We start from the raw sequence: 19,636 nt of genomic DNA on the forward strand, positions 1-19,636 counted from the left end.
CATCACCAAGTCATTTTCTAAGATGATCACATTCACAAAAGACAAAACTTTCTGAAACAGTGGACTTCTTAGATAGAGTTCACTGTATTCCTGTAATGCTATCAGAATACCAGACCACATTAGTGAAGCTGACTTAAAAAGGATGGTAGTTGTTGACAGTTGGTAGGATGAAGAGACAACAAATATGGTTTTTACAGGAAAGTGGAGGAAAAAGTCTATGCAAAACCTACTGCAAGTGAATGTGAATACTCTCTCTTTTTTTTTTTTTTTTTTCCAAAACACATTACTTTGATGTATTTCATAAATTTTGGTTTACACACAGGGGTCTTTGAAATGAAAAAGTGAAATAGCATTTATAATTATAGTCTTAATTCAATAAACATCAGTACAAACTGGAATTAAAGCTCCTTTATTTCAAGTATATTAAACCAAGAAATTCTGAATCTGTAGTTTAGATGGGTTTGGCAGTTCTAGCATTAAAAATTCAAAAACTATATCTCATATCATAAAATGCAACATTCTTTTTCTTCTCTTTTTTTTTTTTTTAATAATTAAGAACTTGTATATATATGAAAGTAAAATTTCCTTGCTAAGTCTACTCACCTCAGTAAGTTGCTTTGATACCTTATTTTCAAAAACTTTATTAAAAAGCTTTGTTTATACATTTTAAACAGTACTCAGATTATTTATGCCTCCATTCAAATTTATGTATAGTTTCCTTTTTTCTTCAAAAACAAACTTTTTATGCGAGATAACCTACACTATGTTTGTTACAAAAAGATAAAATACAAATTATGATTCAGGACACTAAGTGTTTTTCTGGAAAAAAAGGTAATAATCGACGAAATTGGAGAAATGAAGTTGATATTACAAAGTAAGTCATTTTTCAAAAGAAAAAGGAAAACATGACCCGCTTAAAAACATTTCATTGATAAAGACATAAAAATAAAAAATTCATGAACACTGTTTTGAAAATTTTTAACAGATGAGAAATATAACTTTGAAAATAACCAAACATGTTTGACTTTTAAATTTAAAATAATTACATTCAGCAGACTATAAAATTTATTCACTTTACTAAAGTTTAAAAATATTTTTATTATTAACTTCAAAAATATGTTATACTATATTTTACTTTTACAACAGCATAACTATATTTTATATACAAAGTCTGATTTAATAGCAAACTATTAATTTGCTCTTCACGTTTGTTCCTTATTACACTATCAAAACTTGATTACTAGTAAGTTCGCTTATTTTTAATACAGCACCTCTGACATAAAGATATGTGTAAATTATTTTCCTTCAAATCACAATGGAAGCTTTTATATATTTCAAATATAATGCAAAAGATTTTACACTTTAATTCTTTCAAAGCAAATATATTTCATATCTTTTAAGCTAACTTCTGAAAAAATCTCCAGTAACAAACATAAAAATCTGAATAAAAAATTTAATATAAAAATATATACATAAGTTATATACAAATTAAATACTGATTTATAAAAATAAATTATATTACATCTGTTCTTTATGTTACAAAATTTTTGATTCATAACTTTGTTTCGTGCAGTTGTCCAGATACTGCAACACAAGCTCTGTATGGCTGTTGATACGGTCTCAAACGAATTGGAGCCCCTACTCGGTGATTTGGAAAAGGCACATATATTTCGTTGTCATCTGCAGAGTCCACATCACCATCACTAGAATTGTTAGAAGGCACAAAATGTTCAGTACGAACTGGTTTCCGCGGCCTTGGCCGGCGATAATAACGGAATTCTCTTGGCAAAGTGTACGAGCGAGGAAGAGATATTTGGCTGTCAAGATCAGAAGGCACATTGTGAGACTTATATGGTACACCTGTAGAGGCTTCTGGAGGTGGACATCGGCAAGATGGTGTTTCTCGCACTGTCCCTGGGTTTCGAGAACGAGGATATATTTTAGTTTTTGATGCTGCAGACATATTACTGTTACTGGACACATCAGAATTTCGTGGATAAATGATATGAGGAGGAGAAGCTAAATAAGAGTTCCGTGATTCTTGGTAATCACAGTAAAGCCTAGAGCTATCAAGAGTCTCCGGAACAAGCAATATTTCTGGAGTTTGAGATCTTTGTTTAGACTTTGGCCGCATACCATTCATAATATGAGGTCCTATTAAGGAATGATATAATGGCAGACGGGCAGCAGGTGATTCTGGCCTCACCCAAGGCTGCTTTTTAGAATGTGGAATAGGTTGGCGCAAAGTATCTTGATCTCCGATTTCCATAGGATGAGGCCTTTTGAGTTTACCTTGTTTGATTTCTTCCTCAATTTCTTTCAACTCTTGTAGTTGCTGCTGTTTCTTCTCTTGTAATTTTTGCTGAATATTTACACGAGAACCAACACTACTTTCATGATCGCTGCTACAAGATTTGGCAGGAAGACGTTTCCAAAAGGGATTTGAAGTCTTGTTACCAGCCCCTAAAGCAGATACAGGGGCAGGTGGAGGAACAAAACTAGATGGTTTTTTCTTCTTCCTTTTAAATGCTGGATTCAATCTACAGTTGAAGACACCTGGAATACCAGAAACCATTCCATTTTGAAAATGTCCATTAGTAGGCTGAAAAATCACAGGATTTGGAGACTTAGGAAACTGCGTAATTCCAACAGATTTTGTGCCATTTTTTACTACTTCTTGTTCAGGAAAGGAATTGGCCTTGTTGCCATGAGTATCACAAGTATCAGCTACACAATCTGCACAGTGAGATTCAACATCAGTTTGTGGTGCTAAACTATGTTTCAAATGCTGGATATGAAAGAAACGATAGTATAAAACCATAAATACCATTCCTATAGAAAATCCACCCCAAGCAACAATTACAGACATACTGTTGTACCAACCTGTTTGGCCTTTAAGAAAAAGGTAAACCGCCATTAACAATGAATTCTCTAAAAACATAGTCACATAAAATGCCATCATTTTCTGACGCCCATTTATCTCTTGCAGATTTATATAACAAAATATATATACAAAAGCAATCAACATGGAATACATTGTTTTCTTCTTAATTGATATAGATTCACCATGGAAAACATTTTTTGGTGATATCAACCACAGAAACATCGTTAACCAATGCAGTGCAATAACAACAAACACCCAGTAATGGTATAATGTAGCATATACAGTGAGAACAACAACACGTGATGATACAGTGCCAAGACGCCAGAAAAACTGGAATATTACACCAAGCCATGTTAGAACAAGTTTATGAATATTACGCCGCCGAACATTTTTACTAAATGATGCCAGAGCCCAGCACACACTAAACAGAGACAGAATTGTTGACACAAGGTTTAAGTCAGTGACTTCTGAAGATGAGGATTTCAACCAAATTAGATATAACTGTATAAGTAGCATAGGAGCTGCCTCACAAAAGGCGTGGATCAGTCGTAGCATACAAAGATCTCTCACCTCATTTTTTACCACACTCAGATCAACTGGTAAAAAGAGCTTGAAATACCTCCACAGGACACCAAATTGGATCAAATGAACAAAGGCAACAACTGATAATTTGAAATCCTTCCCGCTGCTTCTGTGAAAGTACCACTTCAAAGACAACAACTGACTGATAAGTAATGATAACATTATGCACGACAATGAAAGAACAAACCAAGCTAACTGTCCCGTAACATATAATGTATAAATTGTAACAACATCAAACACAATGTCACAGAAGTATGATGCAAGAGAAATGATGTTGAACAAAACATCACAAAGTGGTAGAAATTCTTGAGCCATAGCAACTATGCTGCTGGTAAGTCCACATCTTGCATAATACAAAATTAGAAAAACCCAGCAGCAGGTGAAGAATTCTACTCATTGAATTTTGCTGATAATCTTTCAAGAGTATCTTCAATGTAAAGTATAACTTCATCAATTTTGATTCCAGCCTATGAAAAAAGAAAGAAAGAATAAGTTCATAAAACCAATAAAAGCTTGAAAAAAATTTAAATAAAATGATTTTTAGTGTAGCATATAATAATTACATAAAACCCCTGAAATCCTATCTGAAACTTAATTATACTTTATTGGGCAACTCATAATTCTTTTCACAGATTTATAACGAAATAAAATTATCATTAAATTTAAAAAAATTTTTTAATTAACTTTTAAAAAGGTCTTCTGCCTGAGGAAATTAATATTGCTAATATATTTCTTATTGTCCTAGCTCTTTGGAAAAATGTGACCAATATAACTGGCAATTCCTCCTATCTTTTGATGATCTGTGTGTGCATATTTCACACAAACTACTTAAAACATCTGCATATTGGCTGACATTTTAAGTAAACTGTACTTATTTGTTTTAACCCGGGGTTTTAAAAAGCTTAGATCATTTTATAAAAGGCAGACTGGTTGGCTTTATATTAAAAAAAGCTTTCTGAAGTTTTTTTTTTTTTTTTTTTGTGTGTGTGTGTGTGTGTGTGTGTGTGTGTGTGTGTCGTTTTAGGCTTTTCTATTCCCTTTCTTAAGAAAACCAACCGCTCACCTCATGTATTATACTTAATATGCTTTTGAACTTTTGGTTTCTCTATTCTGAGCACTACATAGAAACAAAAATTATGCCACAATAAAGTCATTAATCAAGATAACTTTTTATCAGCAGTAACAAAATTACTGTATATCAATAATGATTGTTATCACTTTTAGAATTCAGTTATTTGTATGTATTCATGGCAATGAGATGTTATATAATCTGGAGAAACCGTTTTTGTGAGTAACTTGTGTAAGGTTTTGAAGTTAGTAAAAAGTGTCTCAGTACAAAATAAAATATTTAGTTTACAACTTAGTGTTCCTTTTCTTAAGGAGTTACAACAAAATAAAGTGGCGTCCATAACAGAAATTGGAGTAAGTGCAAAATAAGTAAGGTACGATTTGAATTTATAAGTTAAATATTTGCTCTTTTGGTTTCTCACAAGCTTTGATAAGCACGGTACAGTTTTAATTTATACGTTAAATATTTGTTCTTTTAATTTATCATGAGCTTTGATAAGCAAGGTACGATTTGAATTTAAACATTAATTATTTGTAATTTCAGTTTCTTATGAACTTTCATACTTTATTATGGATGCTTTAAAATTACAATCTAAAACTTTAAGTACAACATTTACGAATACAACAAAGGTTATTGCCGAAGAAATTATGAAAAATGAAAGTGAATGTTTCCAGACTTTGTGAATTAAACTCACAGTTACATGATAAATTCCAGCGCTTAAAAAGTGTCCAACACGCAATTTTTGAATTATTACTTGGTGAGGGCGACAAAAAACAAGAAATGGAGTACGTTAAGGATTTCAGCAAAGCTGAAAATTACAGAGAAGAGTACTTTTCTTTTAAGGTTGAAACTTTTGAAAAAGATTCTGATAATTCAGTCGCTATGCAATTGAAAGTATCGGCTGCCAAAATTGGAAATCCAGAAATTTCATGGAGATATTAAATCCTTTTTTGGATTTTGGAGTCAGTTTTCTAGAATTCATAACGGTGAAGAAATGCCAGCTGAAGATAAGTTCACATATCTGATTCAGACGACTATTCCTGGTTCTCGAGCTGCCAGTTTAATAGACAATCCCCCCTACAGCTCAGAATTCCCCCCAAAGTGATTGAATTATTGAAAGAAAGATTTGGCAGAAGATTTTAGTACAAGTATATATTTATGAATTACTCTCAATGGTAATGAAAAATGCTGTAACTGATAGGAAACGATCAACTGGAATCACATTTAAGAGCTTTAAATACGTTAAGAAGATCTAAAGAAAAGTTTGCAGATTTTTTGTCTCCCCTTGTCGAGTCTTGTCTTCCTGAAGATGTTTTGAAAGCTTGGGAAGGATACCAAATGTCCAGTCTTCCTAATAGTAGCAACGAGGTTGCTGAAAACAGTCAAAGATCCCTTGATGAACTTTTGGTTATGAAACTTATTAAACTCATGAAATTAAACTTAAAAATTTCACAAGCTCATGAAATTTTTAAGACAAGAGGTTAATGGCGAGGAAATGATAAATTTGGCTAGATCAGGTTTCAGAACTCAAGTTAAGGTTAAAAGGGAAGTTGATACTGCAAGAAATGATATGCCTTGTTTTCCTTAAGCCTGATCATATGGCAAAAAAGTGTAACAGTAGTGTGAAATGTTTGATTTGTGCACGTGGGCATTATGTGTTACTTTGCCCAGATTTATGTTAAGATATTAATTCCTCATCAAAGTAGCAGATCAAAAACAAAATTCTACAGAGACTCTATTGACAAATCTTCCTTCAGTACATGAAGTATATTTGAAAACAATTACGACCAGATTATGGCATAGGGGCAAAGAAAGTACTCGAGCATTAATGGATGATGGATTATATCATTCCCATATTGAAGAAGAGCTTAGATGCTGAGTTAAATCTTCCTACTTCCGGAAAGGAAGTGTTATCTCAAGGACTGTTTGGCAAAGGAATTTCTCTGGTTGCTGAGCATAATAGATATACAGTAACTATTGAACGTTTAGATCAAAAGTATTCTACTTCAATGTCTCTGCTTGATCAACAGAAAGTTTGTTCAATGCTACCCAGAATATGATGAAACATTGCTTATTGAGCTTTCTTCTCGGATAATACTGGCAGATGTTGGGAAAAAAATATGCCAAAGAGTTCTAGGAGCCGATGTACTCAGAATAATTTTGACTGGAAGAATTGAGGTACTTACATCTGGAGTTTCAGCTGTAGAGACTTTATTAGGTTGGACAATTTTAGGACTAGGCAAGAAAAAGCAAGTGGTTAATTTGCTCACGTTAAATCTTCAAAATCTTGAGTTGCCGAAGATATGGGATTTAGAAGTTTTAGGGATTAAAAATCCTGTAGAAAAATAAAATAAAATCCTTCTTGAGGAAGAAAAGATCCATTTCAAGAAAACCTTAAGAGTATGTGAAGATGGAAGTTATGAAGTAGCTTTGCCGTGGCTAGCTGGGCATCCAACTCTTTATGATAAGTACGATATAGCTGAATCGAGACTTCGCAAGGTTGCAAAACATTTGTTAAATGAAAATAACTTTGTTTAACAAGCCTATGATGCTATATTCCAATAGTGGAAATTAGAAGGCATCACAAAAACTGTTTCAATGGAGCAGCTGTTTAAATTTGGTCATTATCTCCCTCATAGGCCTGTTATCAATCCATCCAGCAGTACTACGAAGGTTCGCCCAGTGTTCGATGCTTCTTTCAAGCGGCCTGGATATGCTTATTTAAATGAGTGTTTGAGTGTTGGACCGAGTCTGATACATCAGACACTGCCACTACTGCTGAGATTCCATTTAGAGTCCTTGGGAGTAGTTGCTGATATAAAGCAGGCTTTTCTGCAAATAGGCAAAGATGTACTGAGGTTCATGTGGTGGGAAGATGCAAAATGCACCAAGCTTAAGATTTATAGACACTGCCGAGTGGTTTTTGGCATCACTTCCAGTCCTTTTCTTCTGAATGCCACAATAAAATATCATTTAAGATTGCAGAAATTCCAAACAGAAAACCTTCAAAATGCAATTGATAAACTGAGAGAAGGGTTTTATGATGACAACCCAGTCACATGTGTCATTGACGTAAAAGAACTGGAGCAACTGAAATCTCAAGCTATGCAAGTAATGAATGAAGCGACATTTGAACAGAGATGCTGGGCTCACTCCAGACTTCAATGTCATCAAAGTCAAAGTGTTCTTGGTCTTAAGTGGGATACAGAAACCGATGAACTTTACTGCATTGGTTCTCAAGCTGACATGAAATTTAGTAAAGTTGTTAGGAAGAGAATGTTACTTTTTGTTGTTAACAGCACGTATGATCCTATAGGCTTTACCTCACCTGCTGCACTACTGCCTAAGTTACCACTCCAAGAAACCTGGGAAAATAAGTTAGACTGGGATGAAGAGTTGTCATCCAATTTGCAATTACGTTACTGAAGATGGGCTAAACATTTAGATCTTGTTCAGAAATGCAAAATCCATCGAAGAATATTACATGGAACTTTTGAAATAGGCAGCTTACATATACACTCACGTTTGTGAAAATTGCAACACTAAGAAGGAATCGTCATAATTGAATGCAATTTAATACACATTTGAGTGGTAGTGGTACAAATAAATGATTAAATGTTCAAAGCAAACAAACAAGAACAAGAGATCAGAATCAGTATTTTGTGTGGCCACCACGCGCCGCAATAAGTGCTGCTACACGACGTGGCATGGAGTCAAACAAAGTTTGAATGTCTGACTGAGGAAGAGCATTCCATATCGTTTGTACGCGTACCCAAAGTTCGTCTGCAGACGCAACAGGACGAGGATCACGAGCAAGACGCCGACCAATGACATCCCACACATGTTCAATTGGCGACATATCCGGGGAACACGCAGGCCAAGGAAGAAGCTGTACCTGCTGTGCTGCAAAGGATTTAACAATCCGAGCAGTATGAGGGCGGGCATTGTCCTGTTGAAATACAGCGCCTGGCAAGTTTTGAAGGAAGGGAACAGCTTCGGGCTGTAGAACTTCACGGATATACCGGTTGCTGTTCAGATTGCCCACAATTCGTAGCAATTGAGATCGTCTATGATATGCTATGGCGCCCCAGACCATAACTCCGGGTGTTCGTCCACTGTGGCGTTCGATAATGCACTCCGGAAGGTGGCGTTCACCGGCATAGCGTCTGACACGAATGCGGCCATCATGGTACCACAAATTAAAGCGGGATTCGTCAGAAAACACGACATGCTGCCAATCAGCACGCCAGTCTCTATGCTGATTGGCCCATTGTAGCCGCAGGCGGCGATGGTCGTGCGTTAGGGGGATCCTGTATAAAGGAGTCCGTGCGCGCAGTCCACACTGCAGCAGATGTCTACGAATTGATGAAGCACACAATGAAACACCTGTAGCTATTGACCACAGTGCTGCCAATTGTCTAAAGGAAGCTGTACGGTCCGTCCGCGCCATGCGGACCAGGTGTCTATCATCGCGAGCTGACGTCACATTTCGGGGTCCACTCCCGGATTTCCGAGTTGTCCGACACTCGTCCGTCCACTGCTTCCAAACGCGCATCACCGTGCTGCTGTTACGCTGCACACGAGAGGCTACTGCACGATACGACAATCCAGCTTCACGAAGGCCGATGATTCTCCCTCGTTCAAACTCTGTAAGTTGTTCAAATCTCGCTCTCTTTCGTCGATGAGGCATAAGTACAGATTGAGTTAACGTTTACCACTAGCAGATAACCACCGATAACCATACACGCCTCGCTACAGCCGTCTATTTATTCGGATCCATCAGCTGTTCAGAGGGCGCTGCTCGGCATACGCATGCGCTACGGATTTGCAATTCTAATCATTTGCATATCATGCGCTACTTTGCATTTCCTGAAAATTTCAGCTCACTCGCGTAAGTCCTTCATGGTGTTGCAATTTTCACAAACGTGAGTGTATTTACTGATGCTTCATCTCAAGGATATTCTTGCTGTGCATTTCTATGCTGTGAAGAAAGGGAAGAAGTGAAAGTTTCAATGATTCTGGCAAAAGCTAGAACAGCTCCAATTAAGAGACCAACAATTCTGCGACTGGAACTTTTAGGAGCTGTCATAGGAGCTAGAATTAGTTCAACAATATTAGTTTTCGAATTTTCCTTTGAAGACATTTTTTGACAGACTCAACGATCGTCTTGGCATGGATTACGAATACAGAATCATGGAACACCTTCATTGGAAATCGAGTGAAAGAAATCAGGAAACTGACCAATAATAGATGATTGTGAGGCCACTATAAATGGACGACCATTCACATATTTGTCAGACAACTCTAATGAATTTAAACCACTTACATCTGCTCACTTTATTCAAGATTTAAGGGAATGAGAAACCATTGTTTTGGATTTAATTTACTCTCAGCACTTACTGAAATGTATACGTTATCTTCATATTTTACACCTAAATATATGAAAATGTTTCTATAATGAATAGCTTGGAGAATTAGTCAGAAGTCCTAAATCATCTTCATGGAGAAAAACAATTTCTCCAGGAGAAATTGTTCTAATTGAATGAAAGAATCTAAACAGAATAAATTGGCCTTTAGCCCAGGTAATTCAACTGTTTCCTGGCAAAGGCAATATTGAACGTGTTGCAAAACTATGAGTCACCAATGGTGAAATCATACGGCCCCTTCAGCGAATTTATTCTTTTGAACTTACTTCTGCCGATAACTTCATTGAAGTACCTCAAAAACCAGAGACTATCCCAGAATCAGAAACTTGTGATAATGAGATTCCACAAAATGTAAAGTATCAACTCGTATCAGTCGTCAAGTAAAGCCTTTTAAACAAATGGACTTATGAACTGCCATTGACCTTTTTTTTCTAAACTTTTATAACTGTACTGCCATTTTTGTGTTTACTGTTCTTTAATGTCATATTCACATGTTTATAGTTTTTAACTCAGTTTCATGTCATGTGTTAAAATTTATGTCTATCTTACATTACATTTTTTAAGAAGTACATTTATCAGTTTTAGAATTCAATTTTTATTTGTATGTATCCGTGGCATGGTTATATAATCTAGAGAAAATGTTTTTTGAGTAACTTGTGTAAGGTTTCTAAGCTGGTAAAAAGTGTCTCAGTACAAAATAAAATATTTAGTTTACTACTAAGTTTTCCTTTTCTTAAGGGGTTACCAACAAAAATAATTAGAAGAAAACACACTTTGATTTGAAAAGTCACAGAACTTCCTGCATGACCCAATATATTTTACACCTAATTCTAAATTTTTCATAACTAACTACTCATTATATTTCACAACACTCATTATCATTCATTACACTATACGAAATCAGATAGATTTTAGATCAATCTTGAAAGAATCGTAAACAAGCTATTTTACAACAAACTCATTTTTTTTCCAAAAGGAACATTCTTGTAGACTGGTGATTGTTTTAAATAAAGTTCAATTATTTAAAACTATCATTAATCATCAGGGAAAACTTAAAATATATATATATATATATAATTAAAATATAACTTTTATCTCTGTAAATGGTATAACATATTCTCAACAAAGATATTTCACAATTTGAGTGCTCACTCACTATATTTTTTATTACTTAATCCCTGCCTTACAAATAAAAATATGCTGGAGCTTGTATTCTAACTGCATTAACACACATGAACTTCAAGTTAAAATTCATAAACCTTACCATTTCCTTACTACAAGCTTATAAATCAAGAATTTCTTGATTATTTTTTAAAAAAAAAACACACCATGCAGCTGTTATTCCCATCTACATAACTTTCAAAAGCATATATTGAAACTTAAAGCAACTTTTAAGTCATTATTTAAGTTTATGAACAATTTCAGTAGTACAGCACAGAAGAAACATATTTAAGTTTAAACATGTTTAAGATTTATCATAATTCTAAAAACTACTTATGAATATAAAATTTTGTTACTTACGTATTAACGCCACCACACTTACGTATTAATGCCACCACAGCAGAAGTTGCGCTAATGCGCCATAAAGAACAATCATGTTGTTCGCACGCAGTTATCTTTTGGATTCCTTTTTGCCTTGTTGTTTGCTGATTTTTGACACCATTTTTTAGTGCTACGAAAATACGTCTTTGGGATTTGCCAAACACAGAAAAAGATGCAATTTTATTTTTTCAGAAGCAAAATATTTTCCAAAAAAACATAAATGTACCAATTCGCATGATATGAAACTTTACTTTGGTAAACGTACATTTTGGAAATGTAATTTGAGACAGTGTGATCAGCAAGTGGAACTTAGAAAAGACAACTGGTTTGAAGAAAGCAGGATTCTATTTTGTTCAGCTTTGAGATTCATATACTGCTGGTGCAAGGAGTTGATGTCGATTAAATTTTGTGAAAAGTAACTTCATTTATCGGATAAAACTGTTATAGATTGGAACAATTACATGCATGAATTATGTGTCTTGGATATGGAGAATAAACCAAACAAGAAGGTAGACAGACCAGATTGCATTGTGGAAATTGATGAAAGTTTGTTTACTAAGCGTAAAAATAATTGTGGTCGAGTATTACCCGACCACTGGGTGTTTGGTGATATATGTAGAGAAACAAAAGATTCGATTGTTGTCACTGTTCCTAATAGAACTGGCTCTACCCTTCTTAATAAAATTATTGAAAACATTGCAGATGCTAGCACAATTTATTCTGACAGTTGGAAATGTCACCAAACAAATAGAATAGACAAAGAAGGATTCCTACATGCTAAAGTTAATCAGAAATACAATTTTATTGATCCTGATACAGGAGTTCATACAAAAATAGTTGAGAGAATGTGGGGCAGTGTTAAATGGAGGAACAGACATAGGGGGAACAGCAAGATATCATTTAGAATCTTATTTAGCAGAGTTCTTATGGCAACAGCATCAGGTCAAAAAAAATAGACTGTTTTGAATCTATGTTAAACTCTATATCGGTTCAATTTCCATCGAAATCCGATTGACTACTTTGATTTTAAATAAAGTGTTTTGATTTTTGAAAGGGTTTTGATTTTAAATAAAGTGTTTTAATTTATGATATGTCGCAAAAATTTTAGGTGTAGATTGGTGGCACTGCGATGGCCAAATATGCAGCTGTGGTGGCGTAAAAACACAAGTACCAAAATTTTTAACAAAATCTATCAGAAAAGTAATTATAAAAATATCATTATTTATTATAAAAACTTAAAAAATCCTGCTAAAAATATCAACAATAACAATTGTGAATTGGACTATGAATTGAACAATTTAGTATCAAAAATTTTAATCTTTTAAATTATTATGCTTTTAGAACTCTGAAGATTTATTTTAAAAATTTCATGATGCAAAAAAATAGTTCTAAATAGCTAATAGGCGACGAAACTCCCATAAACATAGGCAGTGAAATAACATTGGGTTTAAAGGGGGTGAAATTTCCATAAACATATAAGGTAAAAGTATAGTTTAGGGTTTACTTGGCGAAACTTGGCGATACATGGATACTGATTTTGTGCAATTCTTTGACTTACTATTTTGGCTTGCGAAGCGGCGATTTTTGGCCAAGACAAACAATTAATTGCAAACTCGGTATCCATGTACACATCGACTTATTTTCACTTAAAACAAAAACACGAATTGCACAAAAATGGCATTGCGCACTCCTTTGACTTTATCCATGTACACATCGACCTATTTTAACTTTAAAAAAATCCCAGAATTGCACAAACTTGCATTACGCACTACCTTTACTTTGTCCATGTACACATCGATATATTTTCACTTGAAAAGTCAAAGGAGCACCGAATTCTACAATATAGGCAAACAAAAAATACATAATCTCAATAAAATAACATAATAAAGGAAAAACATGTTATACATTTAAGCACTACCAAAAGCAAATATTCACTTACCATGATTTTCGAGTTCGCTTTGTACACCCAGAGCCACGTAAAAATCAAAATATCAATCATATTCAAATGACTTTTTTCAAACCAGGTACTCTTTCTGATCGAATGCTTCACATAGTGACCATCTGGACCTTTCTTCCTACAAACCCATTCAAATCCATCTAAACGGTTTTTACATTCGACTAGACGCAAATCCTTCCTACATACAGGACACTTATAATGACTATAGTCAAAAGTCGTTAATTCGGACACCCATAATCCGGAATGATCTATAATCCGGACCTCAAAGCTACAAACTTTCTGCGCATGCATCGCGTTCACGCATGCGCACAGGCGTTTACGAGAACGCGTAAGACCTTTACGACTGCGAATATGTGTGCATGCACGTTTAAGGTGTAACGGAGTTATACGCTAAGCTAAAATTATCTAATTCAATTAATGTTGCAGATTGCGTTGTTCCTTAATCTTCAAATTGGATCCGGCTTATTATTTTTTGTAGACTGTTAGAGCAATTTCATAAAAGTAAGCTTGAACTTTCGATTATGTCAAATGGAATTTCCGATATATATTTACTAATATGTAATTTGTATCTACAAAGCGAAAGTATGTTTTGAAATCCGAAATCTGTTTATCAATTTCACGCCGCGGATTGGAAGTTGATCTGTCAGCACTATCCTTATTTTCAGGGCAGATGTTTTTATTTTATTTGGCTTATAATTCCTTACTAAGTGTAGTATTTCATCTCGATGCACTCCGTCTTTGATATGATTTAAATCAAGTTCCTAGTCATTATAATTCGCTTCCGATAGTGAAGAAAGTGACTCAGAGGTTATTGAAAATGAAAACATTTCGATTGACAAATTAGTCGGTATTCTCAACACAGCAATTATAGGACTTGAACAGCGGAACTTTGTAACTAAACAAGATATTATGTCTGTTTAATAGAATTAAAGAGAAAGTATTATCACATGAAACGAAGCAACTTACATTGAAGGAAATGTTTAATAAAGTAAAAAAATAAATATTAAGCTTTTTCTTTTTGTAAATTTTGATACCCTTATTTCAAATAAAGATCAAATCTTATTTCAAATAAAGATGATAGGCATTTCAAATAAAGATCATAATTGTTCTTTATTTCATAAATTACGGTTTCATATTTTTAATTTTGTAATTTTTGCATGCCATCTTACCAGATTTAAACTGATGATCTATAATCCGGAAAAATCGATAATCCGGAATCGCCGAAGTCCCAACGAGTCCGGATTAACGACTTTTGACTGTACTAAGTAAACCTTCATTTACACACCAGTCAATTAAACCTCTTTTTCCCTTTTGCTCCAAATCGTATAGAAACTTCAAATTAATCTTATTACATTCGGCCATTCTACCGTCTAAAGAATCAAACAAATCAATCAATTCACACCACAAAAACGCTTACAAAACATCCCATGATTCAAAATTTCCCAGAATCATGAACCCGATTACGTCACAATAGGGTTTCCATAACATTCAACTACGCAGGCTACCATAAATGAAATAACAACTTGGCAATAAATCAAACAACAACTTCGCCATAATATAAGCGGTACCTTAAAGTCTACTCTACCCACATATAATTAGAAAAATTTAACACACAAAAACGTACTACTCTGTCTCTCTGTTACAGCATGTCCATGTATAAATGTGAAACAGCAGAAATCACCTTTCTTATTGAACCTTTTAGCACATATATATTATCCCAATGACTGTGAAAGTTGGTGGAAATTCACTAAAGTTACGCCAAACATTCCTACGGAATTTGGAGCCATACTACTATCTACAACTCTAACAATAAAACATTCCCTAATCTCTCTGCACAGTCTACCAAACAGCCATTACTGTGGAAGTATACAACTCCTTTCAATTTTGCACTTCATAAAAAAAGCTTTCATTGATTTCTACTATTTTGTTAGTTTCTCCGATGTCACCAGAGTCTATTTAGAAAGCTATGAGTACAAGCTTTCAGTAGGCGTTTGTTCTAATCTGCTACTGTTTTTTCAGCCATATTTAGCTATTTTTTCCCCATTTAACAGATGTTAATTATCTTGACCAGCTGTAAATGAGCCAGAGTGCAGTCACAAACAAACCTCAAACTTAATTTTTCGAAATGCAAGAAAAATATACCAATAATGGTTTATATCCTTATTCATAAAATTCAATAGGTGGTTTACTGAGAATCATCAGGGTCAATGAAAACACAGATATTATGAGTGCGTTGTGATTTCAATCTTATCTATAATTGGCGCTAAATCATGCTGTTTGGTGACAGTTTCACAATTGATGGAATAATACTTAAGATCCAATTTTCTTTTAATTGGAGAGAGGATGATTATATATTGAAAACAATAGTTATAGCACTTCCAGGAGAAAAATCTTATTTGAATTACTACTTGTAAATAAATTTATCACCGAAAATTGAAAAAGCATGGCAGAAATTTAAAATTTTCCATATTTTGAAAATATTTGGCCTTTTAGGGAAGAAGAAAGGGGAAACATACACTTCTTTCAATTTAAACTGAAATTTATGGCCATTATTTCATTGTAAATCAAAAAATAAAAATTTGCATTACTTTCAGTTTATAACATTAATTTGTCAAAATCTGCAGTCATCCCTTTCAATATTTCAATTCAGACTGACACTTGAATTCTATCAAAATCAAGACCTAAAATTCACTTTAAACTCAAAGGATAAGATTAATAATCCGAATAAAAAGAATGGTTTTAAAAAATTATAAGGAGGAAAACCCCATATAATTTTTTTGTGATTTCTTTAAAATAAATTTTAAAATATTTATGTACCATAAAGTTCGATAAATTTTGTATCTGTCTACTGTTGTTTAACCGCAACCTTTTACATGAAAAAGACAATGTGGAAACTTGAAAAAATAAGTTAACTTCCTTCCAATTTGGCAATAAAATCTATATACAGTCAAAAGTCGTTAATCCGGACTCGTCGGGACTTCGGCGATTCCGGATTATCGATTTTTCCGGATTATAGATCATCAGTTTAAATCTGGTAAGATGGCATGCAGAAATTATAAAATTAAAGATATGAAACCGTAATTTATGAAATAAAGAACAATTATGATCTAAAAAGTATCAAAATTTACAAAAAAAAAAAGCTTAATATTTATTTGTTTACTTTATTAAACATTTCTTTCAATGTAAGTTTTGTTTAAGTTGCTTCGTTTTTTATGTAATAATACTTTCTCTTTAATTCTATAAACAGACATAATTTCTTGTTCAGTTACAAAGTTCCGCTGTTCAAGTCCTATAATTGCTGTGTCGAGAATACCAACTAGTTTGTCAATCGAAATTCTTTCGTTTTCAATAACCTCTGTGTCACTTTCTTCGCTATCGGAAGCAAATTATAATGAAGAGAAATTTGATTAAATCATATCAAAGATGGAGCACATCGAGATGAAATACTACATTTAGTAAGGAATTATAAGCCAAATAAAATAAAAACATCTGCCCTGATGATAAGGATAGTGCTGACAGATCAACTTCCAAGTCATTGCGTGCCACTGCGTCCACCACCCCGACGCAGAGCGGCGTGAAATTGATTAAGATTTCGGAATGGTTAGATAAACAAAGAATATGCCTTTATCCATTTTTTGCAGCAATTCCACTTTTTGTTTAATGGACTTCGAAACATACTTTCGCTTTGTAGATCCTTTACATGTTAGTAAATATATATCGGAAATTCTATTTGACATAATCGAAAGTTCAAGATTACTTTTATAAAATTGCTCTAACAGTCTGCAAAAAATAATAAGCCGGATCCAATTCAAAGATTAAGGAACAATGCAATCTGCAACATTAACTGAATTAGATAATTTTAGCTTAGCTTATACCGTTCATTATAAATTAAACGCGCATTCGTAAGCGTATTTCGCGCATGCGCACACACATATTCGCAGCCGTAAAAGTCTTACGCGCATGCGTCAACGAGACGCATGTGAGAAAGTTTGTAGCTTTGAGGTCCGGATTATGGGTGACCGAATTAACAACTTTAACTGTACAAAATTATATTACTGGTAACTGGGAAGAACAAATTTTGTATTTTTGTTCATTTTCAATCCAAAGGTAATAAAAGCCAGTTGTAATTCATAAAACGGTACTATTCCGTTTTGAGGACCGTAAAAAAATTGCAGCAAAAATGTATGTGCAAAAGCGCCAAAACTAGCAAACGCATGCGAATTAAATTATTCTTAATTCATTATGGAATTAACATTTAAGTTATTAGCTTATTTTTATATAGAAATTGTAACTTTAAGTGTAAAAAATATTTTTTAATTGTTTTAACTGTATTTGGTGTTTTATGTTTTTCTATAGCTGTAAAATTTTAATGAAAATATTTTGAATTTTATATATTTTTGCCTTGCCGCCAAGTGACAATTGAATTAATTAGTAGCGCACACGCATTAGGTAAGCGGCGCTGAATCGCCTGTGAAAAAGTTTTCTTTTAATTTGCTTAATTTCTTTTATGTATCGTTTTAGACTTATTATAGTATTTGAAAAGAACTTACGGTAATTCTTCAGATCATATAATTTTTGTGCCGTCGTAAAATGAACGTAGCACTGAAGTGTCGCTATGGTAAATAAATATAGTGAACTTTAAAGGGTGCATTCATTCTATTGTGGTCTAAGCACTATCGACGAAGTAAATTTAATTCAAAATTCGTTAATTGTTAATTCAATATGTTTAAATGAAATGTGGGAAAATTGTGTATAATTTAATATTTCATACAAGGAAGTCATGTGGTGTATACAGATTTTTTTATATATAAATTATAATAATGATCTGAAATAGTTATTTACTCTTATGCTTTTATTCTGTTATGTTAGCCTTTTTTATATAGATTATTATAATAAAAAAGTATTATATGAAATTAACCTTTCATCTAAATTAAAACAATAAAATCATAGATAGTTGTTTACTATTACAGCATTTTCTTTCTTGTGTTAGGGTTTCTTGCGTTTTTAATTATTTTTAGCAGCACTGGCATCAGCAATAGTTTGGCGATTTTTATGGTCCTCAAAACGGAATAGTACCCATAAAAATTATAACTGAAAGCTTAACTACAACTTTATGTTTTACATTGCAAATAATCAAATTATACAACAAATTGATTGCTGCATATAATTAGCCATTTTATTTTTTATTTTATTATACCTAAAAGAGACTACTTACAACTGAATCCATTAACTATATACAATACTTCCACCAGGCAGAACTGAACCTACAAAATATAAAATAATTTCATTAGTTTCAACAAACTGAAACATTATATCCAGCCTTACCAATCTAGCATCTTTTAGCTTGCAATATTACAAAATCTGCTGAAAAAAAGCATTTCCCATTAAATGTTTGGCAATGAAAAATAACAATAATTTGGGCTAAATGTCTAAATTTGAGATAATACACAAAATACTCTATCAGAAACCAACTTTTCAAATTTAGAAATTCAATAAGTGAACCCTTATCAAATTAGCCTATTTTTTAATACTATTTCTCATAATTTTCAATATTCTATGGGTAATAGCTATACTTTCTGTTGTACATCAGTATTACCTAGGTGAACGTTTTATTGCAAACTTAATCTTACATGTCACAAAGTAAATTAATATAATTCTCAAAATTAGTCATTAATTTTAATAGCACTCGATATATCATATTCATATCAAATAAGCTAAAATTCAGTACACATTTCTTGAAAAATAATGCAGAGAGAAAAATAAATTATGAAATTTCTCATTTTAACAAAATGTGCATTAATTTAACCAATAAATACTGTTGATTGCTGAAATTTACTACTATATGTTTCCTTCATACACTTATTCACAGTCTGAAAAATTTATTCTAAAACTAATTGAATCAATTGGTTACAACGATAATATGAACATGGCATATCTGATAACTTACCGTTCAGTTAAATCACCTATATCAACGAAGCAAATGTGTACAAAAATATCATGCATTGTACTACAACTATACACAAACGTATTACGAAATCCTAAACTTCATCACCATAGCAATGGAGACGGTAAAAACTACCCACTACCCTTTGGAATGTTAGGAATGTTATTCCCAGCCGCAGCATCAAATTATCTCACGCTGAGGACCAAGCCCACAAAACAGCATAATCATCAGT

At 33.3% G+C, this 19,636-nt stretch overlaps 1 protein-coding gene across 1 annotated transcript; it reads right to left on the bottom strand.

Annotated features, from left to right (window-relative positions):
* Positions 1 to 518: 518 nt before the first annotated feature.
* Positions 519 to 19,560, bottom strand: LOC118202979 (uncharacterized). Its single transcript, XM_035375216.2, has 3 exons — positions 19,408 to 19,560; positions 18,676 to 18,724; positions 519 to 3,933 (listed from the first exon to the last, which is right to left on the bottom strand). The coding sequence occupies exon 3, from the start codon at positions 3,779 to 3,781 to the stop codon at positions 1,553 to 1,555; it is 2,229 nt and encodes a 742-aa protein (XP_035231107.1). The 5' UTR covers positions 3,782 to 3,933; positions 18,676 to 18,724; positions 19,408 to 19,560; the 3' UTR covers positions 519 to 1,552.
* Between the last annotated feature and the right edge of the window lie 76 nt (positions 19,561 to 19,636).

This window comes from Stegodyphus dumicola, chromosome 9 (assembly GCF_044657685.1).
Source record: "Stegodyphus dumicola isolate Sdum_Otavi_A_Nest chromosome 9, ASM4465768v1".
Taxonomy (NCBI): domain Eukaryota; kingdom Metazoa; phylum Arthropoda; class Arachnida; order Araneae; family Eresidae; genus Stegodyphus; species Stegodyphus dumicola.

Excerpts from the sequence above, each read along its gene's own strand:
- LOC118202979 (XM_035375216.2), bottom strand. The coding sequence starts at position 3,781 with ATGGCTCAAGAATTTCTACCACTTTGTGATGTTTTGTTCAACATCATT.